The sequence below is a fragment of the Fistularia commersonii genome, chromosome 24 (assembly GCF_037954325.1).
Source record: "Fistularia commersonii isolate RoL2024-O1a breed Wild chromosome 24, RoL_Fcom_v1.0, whole genome shotgun sequence".
Taxonomy (NCBI): Eukaryota; Metazoa; Chordata; class Actinopteri; order Syngnathiformes; family Fistulariidae; genus Fistularia; species Fistularia commersonii.
The window spans coordinates 6,196,503-6,218,895 of NC_141307.1; the positions used below are offsets into that span (position 1 = coordinate 6,196,503).

General features: G+C 42.5%; 2 protein-coding genes across 3 annotated transcripts; one reads left to right on the forward strand and one right to left on the reverse strand.

The window, feature by feature from the left end:
• Positions 1–3,029: 3,029 nt before the first annotated feature.
• On the forward strand, positions 3,030–13,573 carry LOC147219763 (solute carrier family 22 member 13). 2 transcript variants are annotated; one of them, XM_086171697.1, is made up of 10 exons: positions 3,030–3,772; positions 6,423–6,526; positions 6,802–6,956; positions 8,097–8,265; positions 8,374–8,488; positions 9,478–9,584; positions 9,682–9,893; positions 10,322–10,430; positions 10,522–10,729; positions 11,829–13,573. In XM_086171697.1, the coding sequence occupies exons 1-10, from the start codon at positions 3,326–3,328 to the stop codon at positions 12,150–12,152; spliced, it is 1,950 nt and encodes a 649-aa protein (XP_086027823.1). In that variant the 5' UTR covers positions 3,030–3,325; the 3' UTR covers positions 12,153–13,573. The 2 variants fall into 2 exon arrangements, with proteins under 2 accessions (XP_086027823.1, XP_086027824.1); XM_086171698.1 differs by having other exon boundaries at positions 10,522–10,734; positions 11,829–12,069.
• Positions 13,076–20,562, reverse strand: LOC147219764 (digestive cysteine proteinase 2). Its single transcript, XM_086171700.1, has 11 exons — positions 20,427–20,562; positions 20,008–20,067; positions 19,829–19,921; positions 18,193–18,365; positions 17,844–18,105; positions 17,554–17,749; positions 17,178–17,371; positions 17,005–17,096; positions 15,054–15,215; positions 14,272–14,461; positions 13,076–14,169 (listed from the first exon to the last, which is right to left on the reverse strand). Exons 1-11 carry the CDS (start codon positions 20,470–20,472, stop codon positions 13,982–13,984), a joined length of 1,656 nt encoding a protein of 551 aa, XP_086027826.1. The 5' UTR covers positions 20,473–20,562; the 3' UTR covers positions 13,076–13,981.
• Between the last annotated feature and the right edge of the window lie 1,831 nt (positions 20,563–22,393).

Sequence of the window (22,393 nt, forward strand, 5' to 3'; positions counted from 1 at the left end):
AAGGTGAGAGGAAACACTACAAGTCAATGCTGCTGCGTTCAGGGGCAGGTCGAAATCGGACACCGCGACACTGAGCTTAAAATTTTAAAGATCCCATCACACCAAGGGTGAAATGTTGAACAAGTTTTGATTTTATTAACAGCACTTTACATTTGGGATTCGATTGACTACATAAACCGGGGAAAGGTCACGCCAGGGGCCCCAAAGTGACAATAGGGATTTCGGTCCGATGTTCTTCCGGTCAGCAGGCGAGGATGCTGCTGCGGTGCCTCCGTGGGCGGATGCTGCCCCGGGTCTCCACGGCTCGCAGGCCCGCGGTCCCCCCCACCCACCCACCGCTCCGAGGGTGCGGCTTCGCCCGCATCGGCCGGTCGCGTCATCGGGCGGATGCGGATCGGCCGTCCTCACGAACCCCACGGCGGCCGGACGCGTTTGAGGGACGCCACGGAGAAAGCGGTCATACTCACGCAGCGGCACGATTTGTCACGATTCCAGGACGGATCCTGGGGATAGACGGCCCTCGGGTGATGTCTGTCAGAGGGTCCTGAGGTCCAAGCGGACAAGGTCACCTGAAGGAGGCGCGGGTGGTCGGTGCTGACCCGGTCCGGTCCAATCCGCCGACAGCCATGTCCCTCACTCTCCCCTCCGTATGTCACCCTCGCTGGCGCGTCCCTCGGCGGCTGCAATAAGGACTGATAGCGCTTCCGGTTAACTCCTTCAAAATAAAAGCGCAGCACGTAGCTAACCGGAACTTCTTATCCAAAATGAGCATAATTTAGTTTATTTGGGCAAAAATGGCAGGTCATTTAATTCTGAGAAAATGAGGTACTCAGTGTGTATTAAGCGCTTACTCAAGGCTTAATAATACCCTTGTTTTGTTTTTCAATCTGAGTTTTGAATTTCAGTGCATCCGGTAAAAATTTCGCTCTTGATAGTTTCCTCTTGCCATCCAAACACCCGAACCCACTCGGTTCGGGTGACGTCACGGACACCCCACAACAGGAAGTACTCTAGTGCGGCTTAGCAAAACTTTGTTCAAGGTCTAAATTGATCGGATTGAAACGTATTTTGCATATTTTGTAAATTGTATGTTGATAACCCAGTCCCCCTCCTACACTAAACTGTTTCATTTAATAAATAGATGTGAGGAAATGTGAGTGAATGGTCAAGATCTCCCCTGAAAAAATTGAGCTATTCAATTAAAGAAAATAAGAATGCGTATAAAATGCAGTAATCACAAGAAATGCGTGTTGAAAACAAAAAGAAAAAGAAAAAAAAGAACCTTGATCATCTGGGTGCTCCTTTCAGGGGTCACCACAGAGAAATCAGTGCCCATCCAAACCTATTCTCTGTAGCCATCAGCTCTGATACCTGTCTTTCCAATGATGCCACGGTTTCCAAATACAGCATCACTGGTCTAATTACAAGAGAGGCTCCAACAGCTGGAGTGGATTCTTCCAGGCTTTGGTCTAGCAAAGGAAAAATTAGCTGGAAACAAATTAGCTGGAAGTAAGATTCAAATGCATCTACACTTTAAAGGTTGAATAGTATTATTTCTAGTTTAATATATTAAGCATTTAAATACCCAAGCAGGGATGTGGGTCATGACCTTCGCAACAGGGGAAACTTAAAGAGGAGAAACAAACAAGCACATGACAAGGGGCCGGCGCGGAACCGAACGGGTTTGGATCGAGAATAAGCAAAGTCTCCGCGGGGAGAAACAACCACAATAAACAGCAGTCAAAATGTACAGATCTGACTTTGGCAGGAATAGCAGCAGTCAAGGAACCGAGGATCTTGTCAACTGTCAAAACAATCAGAGGACTGAGATGGGAGCTATCAAGCATTCAACGTCATGGCAGCTGTGTCCCCAAAAAATGGCGGCTTTCACAGGTGTTTAAAATAAAGTACAATTAAACTGCAACTCATTTTGCAGAGAAAATTAACATTAGTCAATTTCTTGTTGTGGCAACTGGACGAGTGAAGAAATTCAAGTCCAGTTGCCACCACAAGATTTCAACAAGAATTCTCCATGATCTGGATGACTGAAAACCATTATTTACAAAATACAATTCTGTGTCCTTTAAGATTCGACATTCTTTGACAATCATTTTTTTGAAAACAATTTTACCATCTTATTAGAATTCACTGAATGTGCCTTTTTCCTGCATCTAATTATAATCTTTGGCAGGGGCTGTAAATAATAAAAAGATTCACAGATGCCCGAAGCAGTCACCACATGTGACTGCTATATGTTAATCTATAATGAGGATGATTTCTCTTTATTAGTAAGGATGATCCCTTTATTCATACTTGAACTTGCACTAATTCTGCCCTTGCCCCCCCCCCCCCCCCCCCCCCATTTTTTCTGCTGCTATCAGCTATTTTTATCTATTTTTGCCTCTTTCTTATAGTTGCCTCTAGTCAGGAGTCCCAACAGAATGTCGTTATGCTTGCATAATGACAATAAAAACTCTTGAGTAATTGAAAGGAGCAACTTCTGTTAAAAGAATGAAACAAAAAGGATCAATACATTAAAACCCATTTGCTGTTAGATGTGAAGAATAGAATAGGATCTTCCTTTGATAGCCCAAAGTGAGGGGATTTCAATAAACGTCCCCAAAACTGAAGATGGAGAATACAACAAAGAATTATATAAAAAAATGAGAAATGCTTTTCACTTAAGGGTAATTAAAGGTAAGAAGACAAAAAAAAGAGTATACATTTCGCAAAATATCCAGCAGATGGCAGCAGTCCAACCGTCCTCACGCCAGACGCGTTGTTTGCCGTGACTGTATCGGGCTGTTTGTTGCGTTTACTTGCATCGGCACGCCAAACCAACGCGACGATGAATGACATTCTAAAATGCATTTCTTTTTGCACAATCTTTGACACCGCGATGGCGTGTACAGTGATGCGGGTCCCCTGTGACCCCCACAATGGAGCGCCTGTTCGGGGGTTTTGTAATGATGCGCTGGCCCTGCCCTAATGTATGGATCACACCGACGCGCTCCCAGCTGCCATTGACGTGCACACGCTTCCCGAACAGCAAGCAGCTGGCAAATTATTGCATTACTTTTTTTTTAAACCCACATCAATGTTTTCTTGAAATCCGCGCACTTTCCGAATGCGCTTCTCCTGGAGATCCGTCTCGGTGGATGCAAGCCGAGCCCATGGCGCGTCTCTGATGCGTTTCGAGGGTTGTTTTTGTTTGGTTTCGTCTTGGGGTGTTTTTGCATGTGTTGAATCCTTCCTGCGGTGGATCATCGATCGACAGGAAACACGTCCAGTTGATAAAAAACGAGCGGAGAAAGCACGCTGACACATGGGAAGTGATTTACCGGTTCCTCACCGCATCATCGAGCGCCCGGTGCCCTACCAGCACCCCCGTGCTGCCCTTCTGAACTTGAATATCGATTTTAAATTAACCCCGTTTTTGAAAACAAAAATGAATTTCGACCAGATTCTCTCTGCCATCGGTGGCTTCGGTAAGTACCAGAAGATCTTGTACGTCTGGATTTGTTTACCCCAGATCCTGCTCGCCTTCCACATGATGGTGAGCATCTTTACCGGGGCCACGCCGCCGCATCGCTGCCGGGAGGACGCCGTCTCAGCCGCCGGGAATCAGTCGCTGCTTTCCGTTAACTTCAGCCAGTCGGACTCCCAGTGTTTCTTGTCGGAGGTCGGACACCCAAACCACACGGAGCGGCTCCCATGTGGCCACGGATGGGTGTTCAGCAAAGACAATTTCCAGAGCTCCACGGTTACAGAGGTGACCCACACAAAAAAAGACAAAACAAATAGATAAAATGTTTAATTCGGGAAGGAGACGGAAAGTAAACCATCCCTTGTTTCTGCAGGTAGTTTCCAGGGCCGATCTCAGATAAGCAGGTTTCTATTTGTCTGTGGAGATTCTCAGTCATCCAGGTTACTGTGAATTCTCCTTGAAATCTTGGCAACTGGACTTGAAATTCTTCACTTTAAGTCATTTCAAGAGAGGCTTCTTCACCTCTAATGAGCTATAGGGAGTTTCCCAATATAACTGATATGTTATATGTTCTATTCAAGAACATCTTCAAGTGAAAAAATACATGTCCATTTGTCAAGACAAGAAGATTTCAACAAGAATTCAAGTTTTTGTTTCTGGCCCTTTTCATTGTACAGGGAAGGGAAATATGGTGCTCCAGTCATATTGAAAAACTGAAATGGTCTTAAACACCACCGGGGGCAAACACAATTAAAATAATAAGATTATCCAGGGAAGCTGAAAAGATGAAGGGATCCCATGGAGTGGCGAGTCCACAAGACACGCCATAAAATCAGGCTTAGAGTTTTTTTAAATCACATTTGTGACAAAAAGTTCTTCCGGAGATTTCGGCAGTCCAGTCACTACAGCTCGAAAAGCAACTCCACCATAATGAGCCAAAATCCTGCAATTACTCTCATGCAGCTGACCAGGATCTCACTTTAGGGAGATTTAAGGACATGGACTTTAAAACTCTTTAACATGAACTCTTTAACCCGGGCTGTGACTTTTTGTTACAATCCTGGCATCGGCCCTGGAGATCAGCTGGAGGTTCTTTATAATCGAACAGGCACGTTAATATGTACAATCTTTAACAGCAGTTTTCTTCAGATCATCCTGTCTCACTTTGTACTTTCCAGCGACCGGTTATAATCTTGGTCTACATTCATTAACCAAGGAATCAATGTAGTTAGAGGTCTACTTGAGGGTTTTCCAGTAAACTTTAAAATGTACCTATCTACTGTTTTTACAGTATACTATCATGTCATCTGCATACATGTAAAAAAAGAAAAAAAGCAAGAAAATTTTCAATGGCATCATTGAGTCCCTTGGAGGAAAATAATTTCTTACCAGGAGCATGTACAACGTTAGCTTGAGACGGTTAGATTTTATTTATGCACATTGACATCTCCATATATATATGTAGATATAGACATACGTAGACATATATCTATATACATATATACACATATGTACGTATATATGTGTATACACACACACACACACACACACATATATATATATATATATATATATATATATAAATATATATATATATATTTGTCTAAGTCAGAAGCCAAATGTGATACAAAAACAGTACATGATAAGGAGATTTTCAAGAATCCAGAATTCTTTGTTTCATATGCACGACAACAAGAATAAATCACATGAAAAAAAAAAAAAAGTCGAGCCGACAACGAGAATCATTAGTATCAGGCATGACTGTCCTGCAGATCATTTCAATAGAAGTGCATCCATACAAGTGAACCACCATTTCAACCACATTATTTGAAATGTAGTACTTGGTTGTGTTAGGTAAGGACATTATTTATTACAGTCTAAAAGGAGTTTAGTCACAACGCCCCAGATCGTTCCGGACACGTATTTGGTCCCACAAATGCCATCACATAGACGACTGGGAAGATGGGGATCGCATTTCTCGGAAGAACTTCTTTTGAGCAGAGGGACTTACTTAAGCAGGATTTTTAATCTTTTCAGCCCTAGGGGGAGTGGGCATTATGACGTTAATATCACGCAATAAAAGAGGAGGGATGAGTCAAGGCTGTGCAAAGTGTCATAACATGCAATGATGACCCTCTGAGGAAATATGTGCTCTTTACTGTGATAAAGGTCTAAAGGTCTTTAATTAGCAGGGGTAGTCCAAAGTTTTCAAGGACGGTGGTTGTTTCTTTTGCGGAGCGGATCTGAAAAGGGTCATAAGGAGCAATGCCCCCAGGTTATCTTCAGGATGTGGCCCTGCCGGAATTTAGGGCTTGTGGTAATTGGGCTTAACAAACACAGATGGGGGAGGCTTTCAGCCTGGAAGCAATTTGGAGACGGGTATCTTGATAAGGATTGGTTCAACAAGCCTGGGCAATAGGACGGAATTGTCATGTAGCAAACCGGAAAAGCGGTGATAAGACGCAAACTCTGGTGTACTTTGGGTCGACCTTCCAACTCAAAACCAGCGGGCCGGTCGGGCCAGGGAATTCACCCCGGATCAGGATATCTCTCTTACGACAAAAACCCGGCGGAAATTTCGCAAACGGAATACTTATTGTGAAGCCCAAGTATCCGATCACATCCACTGGCTCTGTGCTTTCAAAGCCCAGACACGCTAATCATGTTACCACGAGCCAACTGACACCCCAGTCCCTTGGAAGCCACTGAGAACAATGAAACAATTGGGACTAAAGAACAAAAGGAGTGTAAGAACTGCTTTCCAGGCCTTTTTTTTTTAAAGCAAACAAACATGTGCTAATGTAAAACAGTATCATTAGCATATCTAAAATCATGTCTGTCTGGCTGACTGAAAAAAAAAGAAGTTTTTGCCAACTCTTTGTGTAGTTAGTCCCAATAAGGTTTCATTACATATATTTCTTCTTCCGCCCCGCAGTGGAACCTGGTGTGCGACAAAGCCGGACTGAACAGCCTTGGTTCGTCCATCTACATGTTTGGCTTGTTGGTTGGATCTGCAATATTTGGGGCCATGGCTGACAGGTAGGCTTAGCCTCTTGCACTCACAACAGATAAACCCCGGCCAGATCCCCATCATCAAAGCATAGCTTAGGAGCAGACCGAGTGGGAGTACCTGCTGTGATAGCTATGTGGACATAGGGACATGAGCTAAAGCTCAAGTTACACGGTAGACCTATGCAGCTCAAGTATGGTGGGTCTTTTTTCATCTACAAATGCTTAGAGACACTCCATGCCGGCCATACTTCTTTACCATTATCACGAGATGATTGCTTTTTCCCTTAACACTGCCCCACAAGGTACGGCCGCCGGTTTGTGCTGCTGCTGTCCCTCGCTCTTCAGACTGTTTTTGGAGTCGCCGTTGCCTTCGCGCCCAACTTCTATGTCTACGTGATTCTTCGCTTTGTGGTCGGTGCCACCATATCCGGAGTCATCATCAACGCCTTCGTGCTGGGTATGATCTCATCTCAACAGGACCATTCACTCCCTGCAAACATGGTGAAAAACACAAACCCCAAGAGTTCTGCAGGTTGAATTCTGCATTCCAACACTCCGCTCAGATTCTCCCACTGTGTCACACGCAGAGACTCTCCTGTTGTGAGCTACATGTTTGAGGGCAGCAGCAGTTTTATAGCCAGGTCAGATTCTTCACAGGTTTTGCTGGAGAAAGGAGCTAAACATAAACATGACCAGATTAATTTCGCCGTTCGGATATTTCACACCGCAAATACGTGGTATCCTGCTGATATCCTTCTTTTAACCGCTCGCAATAGTTTATGACTGTCCGGGTTATTCAGGAAACTAGAATTGCCATTTAATTTTCAATAACATACGGCGAAACTTGCACGGATGAATCGTTAATTCTTTCATTATCTGTACGGCTAAGGTACAGCCAGGGAGCGGCCTTGCTATGAGGCAGAGGGCGAACCGCCGTGCAGCCGCCTGGACAAATGCAAATATATAAATTTTCTGAATGTGCCTAAGAATAATGGAGTAAAATTCACATAAACCGACTCATAGTACTGTACTACAGTGCAAATTTGCAAAGTATCCCACTGGTTTCCTCCAGGAGGTGACAATGTTTTCAGGTGCAACGCTATTTTTTTGTATGCTAGTAAATGCAGGCTTCTCTAGAACTGAGGAGTCGCATAACATAAGTACATAAGTTAGTACAATTACAGTTCTACCACAATTATAGAAATTAAAGAAGTTAATTTCAACATGCTTTTTAAAAGGCATTTGTTACCAAGCTGCCCCTTACATGAAGGACTCTGTGAGTTTCTACAGATGTGTGTGAAAGAGAATCTCACACTTACACCTCATCTGTAATTTTTAATAAAACTCACATATTAATTATTAGTTTGACCTGCGAAAACAAGCTGTGTATGTTAACTCAGGTCAGATTTTTGGTTACTAGACCTGATGTAGTGTTTTTGCTGCATCAAAACATTTTGGTCCCCCCCGAACACAAATCCTCACCTCTCTTCCCTCACTCAATCCTCCAATCCTTCACCTCAGTTTAACCAAATCCTCATTTCCCTCTCCTCTCCTTTCATTTCCCTCCCTTCCCTTCCTTTTCCTCTCCTCTCTTCAGGCACTGAGTGGACCTGCACCAAGAGACGCATGTTAGCCGGAATCATCACCGACTACGCTTTTGGTCTTGGCTACATGCTCCTTGCAGGCGTGGCATATCTTATAAGAGACTGGAGGAAGTTGCAACTGGCTATATCAGCCCCTGGCTTCCTGTTAATCTTCTATATATGGTGGGGCGTGGGGTTCGATGGGCGTGTGAGCATTACATCCAGTGTGCATTCAGTCCACCGCATCAGATGAATGACCTCTTTGTCCCTTCTGTCTTTACCTCTCGTCAGGGTTCTCCCTCACTCCGCTCGATGGCTGTTGGCCAACGAGAGGAGGGACGAAGCCATCGCCCTCCTCCGCAAAGCGGCCCTCATCAATGGCCGAGTCTTACCTCCTGCTGTGCAAGTGAGTTCTCGGAAGTTTTTTTCCACCCGACTGCTTCAAGCCATAATTGGATTTAACTGTGAGGTTGCATTGAATTGAAATGAATTTATGGTAGACGGCCCAAACTAGTTTATGAGATGATGACCATGACATGTGATTGGGAAATTGTTTAGCAGAAGGAGCAAGACATACAAGGACAAGATAGACATAAGCAGCAGCAGCAAGACACAACATCCGTGGATGGCGTTAGTTTAGATTTTCCCCCGAGACACCAAAACCAGGGCCGTGTTTTAGTTTCACTCAGTTCACTATTGCTCAATTTAGTTGTTTTTATTTCTACTTTAATTATCCCTTGTGGGTAATTCCTCTCTGCAATTAGCTTATCATGAATAGATCATAAGCAGGTGCCAGCCACCAACCACCACTCTTGTCATAAATGTCTGGAATGGAACAGATTCTCTGATAGTGAAGTTGGTCATTCATTTCATGTAAATTTTCTGGGTATGTTATGCTAAGAAAAGTTGATGCAAGTTCCAATGCAGATTATCTCCATTATTCCTTCATTCCTTCATTATCTATACTCTAGTCAGGGTCACGGGGGTTTGAAGCCTATCCCAGCTGTCACTGGGCGAAGACAGCATTGCCAGGCATCTGTCATATGAAATGATACATAGGAAAGCATGTGTTCCATTCAAACAGGGGAATGGCAGTAAAATGATTTGCCTGTTCTAAACTGCTCCAAAGCATTGGCCGTTGTTAAACGACACTCCTGCTAGAAGAGACTGACTGTGCATCAGTTGAGAGCGGAGATTTGTCCACATCATTAAGTCCTGGTATTGTCAGCAGCAGAAACAAGCCAAAGGGTTTGACTTGTGATGAAACATCACCAATAATAAATACGTGTGACATTGGACAGTAGAGTGGATCGCTCTTTTGGGAATTTGCTGCAAATGATGGAGGACAATGGACATTCACATTGAACCCCGTGGTTTTATCTGTTTGCACGTCAGGTTGAAAAGTGTGAGATTTATGCTGGAGAGAAACGAACTCACACAGCAATGGATCTTGTACGAACCCCTCACATGCGAAAGAGAGCCATCATCTTGTTCTACATTTGGTAGGATTTTTACGTCGATTCCGTTTTTGTTCATTCACCTCATAAAATGACTAAATCACAAACTTCTTCCTTCCCTCCATTCCCCGTCCTCTCACAGGTTCGTGAATGTGCTGGTGTATTACGGGCTCTCCCTGGGTGTGTCCAGGTTGGGCACAAACCTCTACTTGACCCAGTTTGTTTTCGGGCTGGTCGAGATCCCGGCTCGTTCCCTGGTTCTCCTCGTCCTGCCCTGCAGTCGACGGTTTACTCAAAGCGGCTTCCTGGCGGTCGGAGGACTCGCCTGCCTCCTCATGCTCGCCGTCCCAGCAGGTGAGGGCGGAGCTGTTTCAGCATCTGCACGGGAAAGTGGTAAACATGTTTCCAAACCAGCAGGCCAACATTTGGATCTCCCTTCATACAAAAACACATCAATGTGACAGAGCAGCATTTCCCCACTGTTCCCGCAAAATCTTTTACAGCAACATCTGTACTGTTGCATTAAAGTTTTATATTAGCATCTTGGTCCAAATAGTAGTTCATGACCTCTTAGAAAATAAGTCCATGAAATATGTCTGACAACACAAAGATGCAAAGATGGAATATCAACAAGTGTATTTCTAACAAATAAAACATTTTTTCTTTTGCCTCGACTGTTAAAATTAAGATTTTGAAATCAACAGATGACTTCGAAAAAGTTTTTTTTTTTTTCTTTTAAAATCACCTTGTCTCTTTTGTTCCACTTTCTTCTTATCCATTAGATCATCCCAGAGTCCTCACCGGTCTTGCCATGTGGGGAAAGTTTGGCATTACAGCTTCCTTTGCCGTCATCTACGTTTACACGGCTGAGATATTTCCCACAGTCCTACGGTACCAACATCTGTCTTTACCATAACCATTAAACACACCCTTTGATAATCCAATGGGAATTTGACTTTTTTTTTTTCCCCTGTCCACTCAGGCAAACGGGCATCGGGGTTTCCTGTATGTTTGCCAGAATGGGGGGTGTTTTAGCTCCTATTATCAATATGCTTCAGAACCACAACCCCACCATACCGCTGTTCATCTTCGGGGTCTCCCCGCTGCTGGGAGCTGTCCTCGCACTCGCGTTGCCCGAAACGGCGGACAGACCCCTCCCTGACACCGTGGAGGACGTGGAGAATTGGAATGTCAGGTTTGGATTCTTACTTTTTCATTTTGGATAATCTTTACAGGGATTTAGGCTCAGGTTTTTACATTATGAAGATTCTCAGTCATTGGGTTCATGGTATGCGCTGATAATTCTTACCGTGGCAGCGATTTTCGATTAGTCAAGCAAATCCAACTGCCATAAAACATTTTAGTCACTGTCTAAATTATTCAGAGTTGTAAAAGAGCTCAACACACTGCAACTTAAAAACGTACGTGCAAAATATTAAAAAAAAAAATCGAGTATCCTCGAAGGCTGTGCTTTGTGAAACTAGTGAAAACTACAGCATATGTTCAGTAAGACAGCTCTGTGTAGAGCAATGTGGGAACCTAAAACCTAATTCAGGGATTTAAGTGGAAGATATTACCGGTTATAATATCCGCTCTATGCTTTAATCAGTAAGAGAATTATTCTGGGTTAGCAGGGCTTCGTATTCAGAATGCTGTGAAAAGGACAGTGGTGTAGTCAGTGTGATTGAGACAACCACACAGACCAGAGTGTTGTCAGCAAAGCTGGGAAGAAAGGTGCAGCAATTTCTGCTGGAAATGAACCAGTGCCCTTCTTGCAATGAGCCAATGAAAGAAAAATTTGTTAGTCACATGTTCTTAAAACTTGATTGCTTTTAAACTGCCATTTCAGATATGGCAAGAAATATTGGAAAAAAAACAGCAAAGTGCAGCAGATCTGCTAAATTGTGTTTCCAGGTGACAAATTGCAAATACTGGTAAAGGCCATGTCCTGTGTGTCTTTCAAATGCTGCTGAACTGTGTTATCTTGTTGAGCCGAATTCTTTTTGCAGTTGTAGTGCCTTTAGCTCTGGGGCATCACGTGATGAAACTTGAGTTGATGCATTTTGTGTAATCCGATGACAATATATGAATTGGGAAAACAAGTTACTGATATATCCTGTAGTTTCCCCGATTCTTTTCACAAATTCAGTGGAATATTCTTTGAAGCTGCAAAAATATTTGTACAGCTCATGTGACACAAACATGAAAGAAAATCTCACCATCCTGCTATTTCCTATGTGAAAACTTAACCTCTGTCATATTGACCACTTGTTATATGTCTCCCTGCAGGCTGTCTTCCATTGCGGAGAATCCGGACATGTGCGAGGACGCCGGCCAGTCAGTAAGCGACATGCAGAAGCAAGAGCTGGCAAGCCAAGCCTAATAACCAAGTGTAAACAAAAAAATGCTCACATCACATTCCACTGGTCATGTAATGGAGCCAGTTTTTTAACGCCGGATACATTAACCAACATAACACCCTCTATGCAACTGATTAGGAGCTCTATGCAAAAACGAGAGACAAGTAAGGTGCTTGCACACGAGGACATGCACAATTATGCTGCCAGGAGAAATCAAAAGGCCTCTTTTCTACAAAATGCAGCTAAAAATTAGCATAAGTCTACAAACTGAAAGTCACTTTTTCTCAATTCCGTGCATTTCAATGCACGCTTTCGTTACAGCTCTGGGAGTCGGTTTTATACATGTTATTGCGAGAAGGTAGTATGCAGTTACCCCTAATGTACGAATCCCAGAGAGATTGTTCAGATTTCTAAATCTGTGCCGATCTGTAGAATCAGATTGGACATGTAGGCTTTAAAAGCAGGACTGCTATGTCCTTTCTATTTCAGTCAGCCCGAGCAGCTATTTTTGGATGTCATATTTTCATAAAACTCAATATTTTTATACGAGGGTCAACACACCTCTGTGTCTATAACGCTGTCTCAAGCGAGCAACAAGCTGTCTGTCTTCATCATCCCTGAAGTAAGCCAAGATCGAGAGTGCATGCATTAGTTACTTTCATTATGCCTAATGCAGCCTTTTATAAGACTAATCCAGTGATTTTTAGTGTCTGATGTGACTCATTGGCATGTAAGGAAATATTTGACATGTTTGTAAAGATCGTTTCTTTGTAGTACACCGGATGATCCTGTAATGTGAATTTTTACAAGCGTGAAAGGGCTTTTTGTGTGTTACCAAGTATTAATACAATGACAAACAGATAATACGGGAAAGTTATGTATTTTACTCTTAGGTCAGTCTGTGTCATTCTCTAAATTCTATTAATCACACGTCTGGACGCAGTGCTTTAAATGCATGTAAAGAAGGGACAATTGGCTAATCCGCTGCATGAGGGAAGCATACCTTACTGTTACCTGGCATGCAGGTATGTGGAGATTTACCAGTCAAGTTAATGTGAAATTGCATTGATTTTGGACCAGTGCATCTGAATGCATTTAAAAAAAGAAAAAAAAGAAAACACAAAGTGATTTTTGCACTGTGCCTTTGTGTTACCAGCAATAAATGTGTCAAAATCATTTTTTGAAAGCGTTTATTTCCCGTATTTACTTATTGTGTGCAGCATTTTAACTTCCGACAGACAACATTTTACGGTTCACAATTATTCAGCAGCTCAAATTAATGATATGATCTACACATCCAGGACTCAACCTTTGGCATTCACATTAAAAGACACTAGTGGCAGCATTGTCACATAAACAAAAATAAACCCAGAAACATTATTTAGTTCGTTGATTATCTGAAAATGTTTCAGACAGTATTTGAATCAAAATGAATCATTCTTTTTCAGTGCTGTCAAGTATGATGTCAAATTCAATGATTGAATAAAACCATGGAATACATTATTCCTGCAGAGGTCGTGCCAGATTCAACGGTGATAATGATATAGTAAAATAGCAACTTTTATCAGCATGACCAGACTAAAAAAAAAAAAAGGAAGAAACATTTGACCAAAATGTATCTGAAAATCAGATCATTGATAAGCAATTCAAGTAAATCCGTCAAATTTTTATTTCTCAATCTTTATCAATAAATAAAGAGAGAGAAGTTACATCAAGACAGAGATGCTCGGACTGACTTCATGTGCTCCAATTCTTCTGAAATGCAGTTGTGTTATTCAACAGCGATTACAGGAAGTCACCTTTACATGGAGTGGGAAGAGCGTAGTCATGCTGTGAATCAAGTCCTTGGTGTGAATAAAAAGCCCAAACCTGCTGAGCGACAACATATTCCTCGCTTTTTTGCGACTTACATTTGTTCTATTATGGCATGTGTACCTTAAACGTCCTCAAATGATGATCGTTTTACATTCGCAATCCGGCCAATTTGACTCCCACAGTTCAATACCAGTGCAAATCATCAAGCCACAGGAAAGTATCGGAATTAACAAGCGTTTTTCAACAGACAACAGAGGAGAGGCACATCTAAGCCAGAGTAACATACGTGGCATCCGTGGTGACGCCGCAGTTGTTGTCTTTCATGGACATGAGGATGTAGCCATCATTTCCCCAATATGTAGACCACGAGTTCTTAATTAACCAGTACGGTTGACCGCTGAGGACGCCATAACCTACCGCCAGCACAGCGTGGTCCAAATCATCGGGGGTATTACCTGGAAAACAAGACTGCATGTCACAAGATGTTCAACTGCGAACAACTGGGGGGAAAAAAATACAGCGTACAGCGTCTGTGTGCACGTAGTAAGGTCACCTACCGCAAGCAGGCTCGTAATAGACGCCGTTGCTGTAGAAAACAAAGGATCGATGCGAGGCATCTATGCTCACGGCCACCGGCCCGTTTTTGAAAACCGCCAGCTTCAGGGCCTCGGCATCCCCAGATGTGACGTTGGTGTAGCTCTGGATCTGAGCGGTGAGCTGCGATGAGTTCAAGTGGCAGAATCCATTCTGGTCGGAGAGGGGAGAGAGAAACATCACGGGCAGGCGGTGAAGTCAGGGATTGTTGTGGACCTGGAGTCACACCATTTTCAGCCTGCCTGGATGGCGGGATAACGCACACACACACACACAGCAAACTATCATGCTCCCATCCACGGAACTGATGAAGGATTATGGTCCTCTCTGTGGAGGCGAGGTACACCTGGATTTCCATAAAAGTCAATTTTTCCCCTTTCCCGCTTTACTCAGGCTCCTAAAATGAACAATTCACCCTAACTTTGCTCCTGCAAGCAAACATAACATCAAGGTTTAAAAATGCACACAGACTGTTAATATCAATGACAACTTTAAAAAAGTAATGCTGCAAGTTTTGATGGGAAAATGTGGGGATACTGAAACCATTTCTCCTTTTCTGTTATTTTCGCTTCTTTTTTTTTTTCATGGTTGTTTCACATCCATGTCTGGAGGATTTTACAAATAAGGAAACAAATCCACGATGGAAGCCCGGTCCACGGATCATTACGTCGACATGACAGTTGAAGACCAAACTTATAACCGTGGTTTTGGCAAGCACAGACACTAAATCTTAAAACCATCTCACCATTCCCAAATAAGCCCCATAGGTCTCTGTGGTTGCGATGCCTCCGTGTTTCATGATCCACTCGTAGGCTCTCCACTCCTCACCGCCATCACAGCCATTGTTGCCAAAACCCCAGGAGCAGTCCACCAGCATCTGTTGAGACAGAACCTGCAAGGACCCCGTCTGAAAGACAAAAGCAGCAACGCGACTCAGCTCTGACATCCACATTACTCAGCCGCACATCTCCGCATTCTCGGGAATTCAATTCCGGCAGTTACGCCGGCCTTGGGGTCTTCTTACAATGGGGATTGTTGACCTGGGTAGAAGCAACAAAAATAAAAGGGGATATAATTACAACTGTGATGACAAGAAAAAGGTGGGGAGCAGGTGAGTGGAGAGGACAAAGGTCAGATGGTAACTAAACAATGGGACAAAAGGTTTGATGTGGAGGCTCAGGCTCAGAAATCACAATAAATACCAGGTAGTTTTGGCATTTTCCAATTTCCTCAAAAGTGTGAGTCAATTCCTTATGGATTTTTTTAAACTAGATTATTAGACGACAAAGCCGAAGGCAAAAACAAGACCTGACAAACACGAGTGACGGTTAATGCTTAGATGGAGGCGTTTGATTGGGGAGGAGCTTTAACTTCATGTCAATATGACACGTAAACATAACCTTCTCTCCATATTTAACATTTACACACTAAGCACTAGAACAATAAATGACTACACAACACCCTTTAGTATTAAAAATAATAGGCCTTCAATCACCATCCACCTCCTTTAGTATTAAAAATAATAGGCCTTCAATCACCATCCACCTCACACTTGTTTCACTATTTGGGTCTGTTTTTCTAAAAATCTCTCCAACTATCAATTAGAGAAGTAACGAACCGGAACAAAAGTTAAAAAAGCCGGTGTGGAGAAAGGGTCTGTGGTCTTCCATGGGGTGCCATCACATCACATAACAAACCCGCCCAATGTTTGGATCAAGTTGCCGGGCAACACGGGGAGAGGAATGCCTTTGAGTCTCAGCTTCCATGGGAGGGGCGGGCCACAGCTGACACTCACTCAGGTTTATTTATCCGCTCTTACTGTGACTGTCACACGTGAGGCTAACAGAATGAGGTGTCATGCAGATCCGCCCCTCTTGACTGACTAAAAACAGAACCAATCTGATTGAAAAGGCACAGAGTCAAAATCGGAGCACGTGTTGTCCTGCACGCGTGTGGCTGCAGTACTGCGAACGGACATTAGGATAGGTTCGACATGATATTCTTGCGCTGCTAAAGCTAAGCTAACGGCACGTGGTGTAGCACCAGCACGTTACCGAATATGGATTTTACAGAGTTCACGTTGAGAAATATTGTGAATCTGTTGCCGGAGCTTCTGGCGTGACAATCAGACAAGGAACAGACAGAGGAATACCTCCCATTTCACTTTCATGCTCAGCATGAAAAAAAAATGTGAATGGAATTTATGTTAGATAAGATGAAGTGCGTTATTGATCCTTTACAAAATATTTAACATTGTGTACTTGACCTTTTGTACCCGTGTACTTGACCTCCTACTTGACCTTTGCTGTCTGTAATTATCTTTTAACATGTAATTTTACTATTTCATTTGGTCATTTGATGGATCAACTACCTTTTTGTGTTGATAACAGATAAACATACATCCATCTGTCCTGTATTAATAATCTTAAAGCAATTTCAGTCACATTTTTATCTATTTCTGGAGGTGATGAATAAAAATCTGAAAGTTTGTTTGCCCTTTTTTTATGCCCCATATATATGTATACCAGAATTTTCCTTGATAATTCCTCTAGAATATAATTTAGAATGATGGCAATAACAAACATAAGCAGATGAAGAGGCATGCTGAACATCTGCGGCTTCAAGGAGTTTGCTGAGGATGTCATTTGGGTTCAAATGATTCCAGTGAGAACAGCAGAATATTTTTTTTTTTTTACCTTAAGGAAGAGAGCGCCCTCTACTGCTCCAGTGGTGGCAAAGCTCCAGCAGGAACCACAGATGGCTTGGTCCTTCACTGGGGTCACGGCGCCTGCAGAGTAAGGTTCGGGTAAACACTACAATCAGGCAGAGGATGTCTGGTAAACATTTCATCACAGGCCTGTTTTCTTACCATAAAGCCTCCAGTCAAGAGACTCGGGCAGTTGCACTTCCTTGAAAATGTAAGACGGAAAGGGGAGGCCATTGTTTGGAGTTTTCCCGTGTTTTCTTCCCCTCATGGTGTCCAGCTCTGACATGGTTCGATCAGACAACGAGTTCAGCGAGAGGGAGTAGGACAACCCAGCTCTGTTCTTTGAATGGACATATCTAGCACAGAGACCAACAGAGAATGACCAGCGCTTCCAGGAGCAGCACGATTCCAGAAAACACAAAGGACTTCTATGGGACTATTTCTCTGGAAATCTAGGTTTATACAGGGGAGATTTGGAAAAGGAAGAGCCCCAATTTGATTTTTGCATTTGGGTGAAGTTGTATTCGATTCTTCATACCTGAGATTATGAACAAACGCCTGTTCTCTCTCCTCGTGTTCATTTTCGTCACGGTATTGACGCTGAAACTTCTCTTTGTAATGGCTGAAAATGCGCTGAGGGTGGCCAGAAGATGAGGTGTGGACGAGCTCTTTCATCGGATTGGCCAACATGTGGTGCTCCACACCTGGACCATCAAATCCTCCGCAGGTCAATCCTGTGGGGAAAAAAAAAAAAGAGTAAATAATTAAGACGTTTTCTCAATTTTCTTCTAAAACATCTCAGCACAAGCCACTATTCTGTGCACGAACCATCAGGAAGTAAGAAGACACTAGGATCTACACTCGTGCTGAAATTGTTGTAGTCCACCAGGTATTTGTCATAGTGGGACCCAAGCAGCGTGTTGTATCCCATCATCTCATAGTGGACAGGCGTGGCAGGATTTTTTTTGCTGTCTTTTCCCCCCTCAGAATGGCTCACCCACAGTGTGTAGGTGTTTTTCTTGTGGCCGATGGTGGTCACATTCTGCCAGACGTCACACAGGTAGCCTCGGAAGTTTTCTGTCCTTAGGTACTAAGGGAAATACAGATTTACTGTGACAACGAAGACTAAAACAACATACAACTACTATTTTCGGTTTCTTGAGACACGAGTGCACACCTGGAAACCGCTGATATCGGGCAGAGATGCCTGCGGAGTGACATTATCTTCCTCAGTTCCATTGACCTGGAAGCACTTCATTACGTTTTGCTCAGTCTCTGTGGTCTGAGGAGAAATTTTATAGGAGGTGCCCCAGGCCAGTGCCGCACCCAGCTGGTATGTTCGCACCACACCTGTCCAAGATCAGTTTGAGAGATGGTTGAAGTTAAATATTAATGGACCATCCAGACACAATGCAACAACAGCACCACTTTGATGAAACCCATTATTTCCAAAGTCTTGCAGCCACAGCAGGTGGCCCATTAGATACAATGAGGAAAGAAAACTAATCAAGCGTGTGTCTGATTTTCCAGAACTGCCGAATAGAAGTTTACGACAAAGACGTCACAGGGAAAGCGGTGAACACATCAGATGTACTTGAATAAGTGCATCCTCATAAACGGCAACTGTAAAATGACCATGCAAAGACAGTTTTGAAATTAAATTTATGGCTTCCAGGAGTTGTGTGGTGAAAGCAGCGGCAAGTGCAGCCGAACCGTGGTGTGTCTGAGAGGGCCATAAAGCAGACATTCTCAGGACCACGAGAGCAGAGGACAATAAAAACAGACCTAAAATAAATAGATAAATAAATAAACTTTTAGAAACAAATAATGAATAAAAAATCAAGAACTATAACTGGTACATTTGTTTTGTAAAGCTGTATTTTCCGATCATCCCCCCCAATTATAAACCAAAGAACAATGCACTGACTTAACCTTTCAACAGTCAGCAGTAAGGGAAATCAATCCAAGGTTTTCTAGTTTTTCCATTTGCTCAGTCAGTAAATAAAAGAGGCATACCAAACAAAGACAGATTGCAGACACCATGATTGGTACAACAGCATAACATGATGATAAACCTGGCGAATCACGTCAGATCTCAGCTGATGATAAAGTTATCTAATGAGAACCTGAGCGGAACAGTGAGGCTTCAGGGAGTGGGGATGAAGAAGTCGGAGGATTTCAGGCACTTGGGGTCAACAGTCGTTAGGAACAGAGAGTGCAAAAGAGGTAAAGATGCAGGTCCAAGCAGGTTGGAATGGGTGGAGAAAAGTAACAGGGGTACGATGAGATACAAGACTATCAGCCGGAATGAAAGGAAAGGTGGATAAGACGATGTTGTGTGGTCTAGAAACACTGACACTGACGAAAAGACAGGAGGCAAAGCAGGAATGAGTCCATCCTATAGCATACATGTTTATGGGAGAAAAAAGAACTGCAGTAGGTTTTTTAAATAATCTATGTCATTTTAGAGAGAAAAGCGTGGGCTGCTGGAAAACCAGACTGAATAGTCTGTGAAGAATTTTGTACATTTTCCTTGAAAGGATTTTAATGTCTGTTCATAGATATGACTCCATTGCAGCAGTTAAAGCAACACTTGGGGTTCATTATGATGGGTTAAAAGATGAAGAAGGAAAAAAAAAAGTCAGGAAATACAGGAAAAAGGAGAAGTCACATGATTATGTAAGTTCCACTATGGTCTCTTTTTGTCTGACATGGCGGGTTTTGAGTTTCACATATTAGCAGAGTCAGGTTTCACAGGGACCAATGCATGATGATAAAAAAAAAAAAAAAAAATTAAACGACTTGTTTCTCACCATAGTAATAGTCAATCCTGCTGGACTTAGCCCCGAGGTCCAACCAGGCCTCGAATGGCTCCAGGATTTCAGCATAGGGCAGGGATATCACCCCTGCAATGAAAATATCGATTGTCATTGCAAAATAGCAAATATGTGAGGACAGACTGTGGAGTCTGCAATGTGGATGACTTGCTTACCTCTAACATGATAGACATTCCCAAAATCAGGAAATGAAGGAACGGCCTTTCCATCAATATCTGACAAGAAAGTGAAGGGTTGAAATATATATGAAAAAAATCTAGTTGAATTTCAAGTATATGGTTACACTCAGGTGTAATGTCATTATTAGTTCTGATATTTAACTCTTATATGTATGACTCGTATACAATTCTTCCAGTTTCAAACTGTCTTCATCGACTGATGAAGAGATCTCCTGTGTATCATATCAGTGATCTATGAAAAAGCCAAATGTAAATGATCTAAGACAGACGAGAACTAGCTGCAAACTTTAACGCCATATTTTAAGTGAATAACATTCACTATACGTGTATTGTCCTTAGCTTTCCTTAACACGAAATTAATTGAAAATATACGACAGGTAATTTTCGTGTCTTACCTACGACAGCCCACGAAATTAGAGAAAAAAGGTACCATGCCAGCATTGTTGCTGCTTTGGTAGGAAATGAAAAAAAGCAAAGTGTCAGACGCTTGACTGAGGACGGATGTGTTTGCAGGAACAAACCAGGAAACCCAGAAACGAGAAACGGGCTGTCTTGGCCAATCACAGCGTGCCGCAGGGACTGTCCTCCAATCAAATACAAGGAGCGGGGCTTGTCAACACCGAGATCACGTGATCAGCCCCATATGACTCGGTGACCTTTGACGTTTGTTTACGTTACTATTCGTTAAATTTTATTTTTGAATAGCATTTTCATTTCAGAAATGAAAGGACTCGCTTGCTGTCTTTTCCCATCGTAAGAAATAGGGCGGTAAATTGAATCACGAATATGGGTTCCTGAAAATTGCATCGAGTTCCGTCTCATTAAATCATGAAACCTGATTTCTTTTACATGACATTGTCTCATTTCTCTCAATAAATACGTTCATTAATTATAAAACGAGTTTTTTTTACAACTATTATTGCACTATTTGAAATATTGCTATGGCAATTGAATTTCCAATTTTGTGGAACCAATAAAGTTTGTCTTTTCGAATCTGAAATGAAAAACATAAAATAAAAAATAAAAAGTTATCGCCTTTTTTATTTATTGGGCGAAAGCATTAGATATACATGTATGGGATGCCTTTAAAAATAAACAAATGACAGCGGCAGTCTGTCGATAGTAAACAGACTATATATTCCCTGTCTGTCGTCAAGACAAACTGTGACGCATCTTCAGCAATTCCAAGAATAAGGATGGTGATCTAGGAGGGCTGCGGGAACATACACTTCTTAAAAATGGTCAGAAGGAGGAGCTGTAATGCAACCTTTCATGCAACTTGAACGTCACCCATATCCATGCGGTTCAGGAATCTGAATAATCGTTTTGTGTAATCCACATACAAAGAACTACATTATTTTTGTTTTACTGAAATTCTCCAGCTCTCTTATTGGATGATATGACAGAACCGAAATGCACTGGTACTGAAGGTCTCATGCAGTTCAAATGTAAAGTTTATGGGATTTAATTTTCTGTTTTGTCTCCAGGTTTGTCATGAAAACCCTTGGCAGCAGTGCGGCATCGACCCAAATGGGCTTGACAACCGATCCTACTGATCTTCAGCGACACGCTCTGACCAAATTGTTCTGAATCTAATCAAAGACAGTGTTTCATCTCTTGATTATTATGCTTTTAATTTAGAGAATCTGATTTGAAATTTAAAAAAAAAATCCTTGGTGACAGGCATTTGTCTGATTTGACCAGCGTCCATCAAGGTCATCCAAGCCAAGGTCATCACGACGTCTGTTTGCCAGTCACACTCCATGATGTAATCAAAACCAAATTCTTCTTGTGTATTCAAGCACTGGTGTTGTATTTTACACAGTCACAGATCTTCCCTGTAGCCAAGTAAACGGCAAGGTTGTTGACTGTCTCCCTCCAGATCGTATGCAGTCGATATGTTTGGTATTTTTAACAGTTAACTGACAAAAACATTTTTTTTGCTTAAAAAACACTGTCGGTGGGACGGCTGTTTTTCAAGAGTGCTGTTGGGTTCGAGCAAAATCAAAAGTCCCAAACAAATGGCAAGGTCCAGTCGTGGGATCTGTTTTTCTATTCACCGGCCAGTCCTACACAGCAACATCCTCTTTCCAGGAGCATTAAAATGATAAAAATAGAGAACAATGACTGAAATGTTGGAAATGGCGATGGAAATAACTAGCATGAGACTGGAGCTGCTGCAGCCTTGACGATAAAGCCGTGTGGTCATTTCTGACTTTTCCCCCCTACATTCGTTATTTTTCCATGTTTCATGTCCTTGGTCTTTTTCTGAGAACTTTGTGTTGGCTATAAAATCTGTAATAACATTGTTTCAACCTGTTTCATTCCTCACAAATGTGAAATTGATATATTATTTGGATCA

Bases quoted from the DNA above. Each gene is read 5' to 3' on its own strand.
- LOC147219763 (XM_086171697.1), top strand. From the start codon at position 3,326: ATGGGAAGTGATTTACCGGTTCCTCACCGCATCATCGAGCGCCCGGTG. The intron at 8,489-9,477 runs GTGAGTTCTCGG...TTTGCACGTCAG, and splicing joins TCTTACCTCCTGCTGTGCAA to GTTGAAAAGTGTGAGATTTA. The intron at 9,894-10,321 runs GTGAGGGCGGAG...CTTATCCATTAG, and splicing joins CATGCTCGCCGTCCCAGCAG to ATCATCCCAGAGTCCTCACC.
- LOC147219764 (XM_086171700.1), bottom strand. From the start codon at position 20,472: ATGCTGGCATGGTACCTTTTTTCTCTAATTTCGTGGGCTGTCGTAG. The intron at 19,922-20,007 runs GTAAGCAAGTCA...TTTTCATTGCAG, and splicing joins GAATGTCTATCATGTTAGAG to GGGTGATATCCCTGCCCTAT. The intron at 18,106-18,192 runs GTGTGCACTCGT...TATTTCCCTTAG, and splicing joins CCGATATCAGCGGTTTCCAG to TACCTAAGGACAGAAAACTT.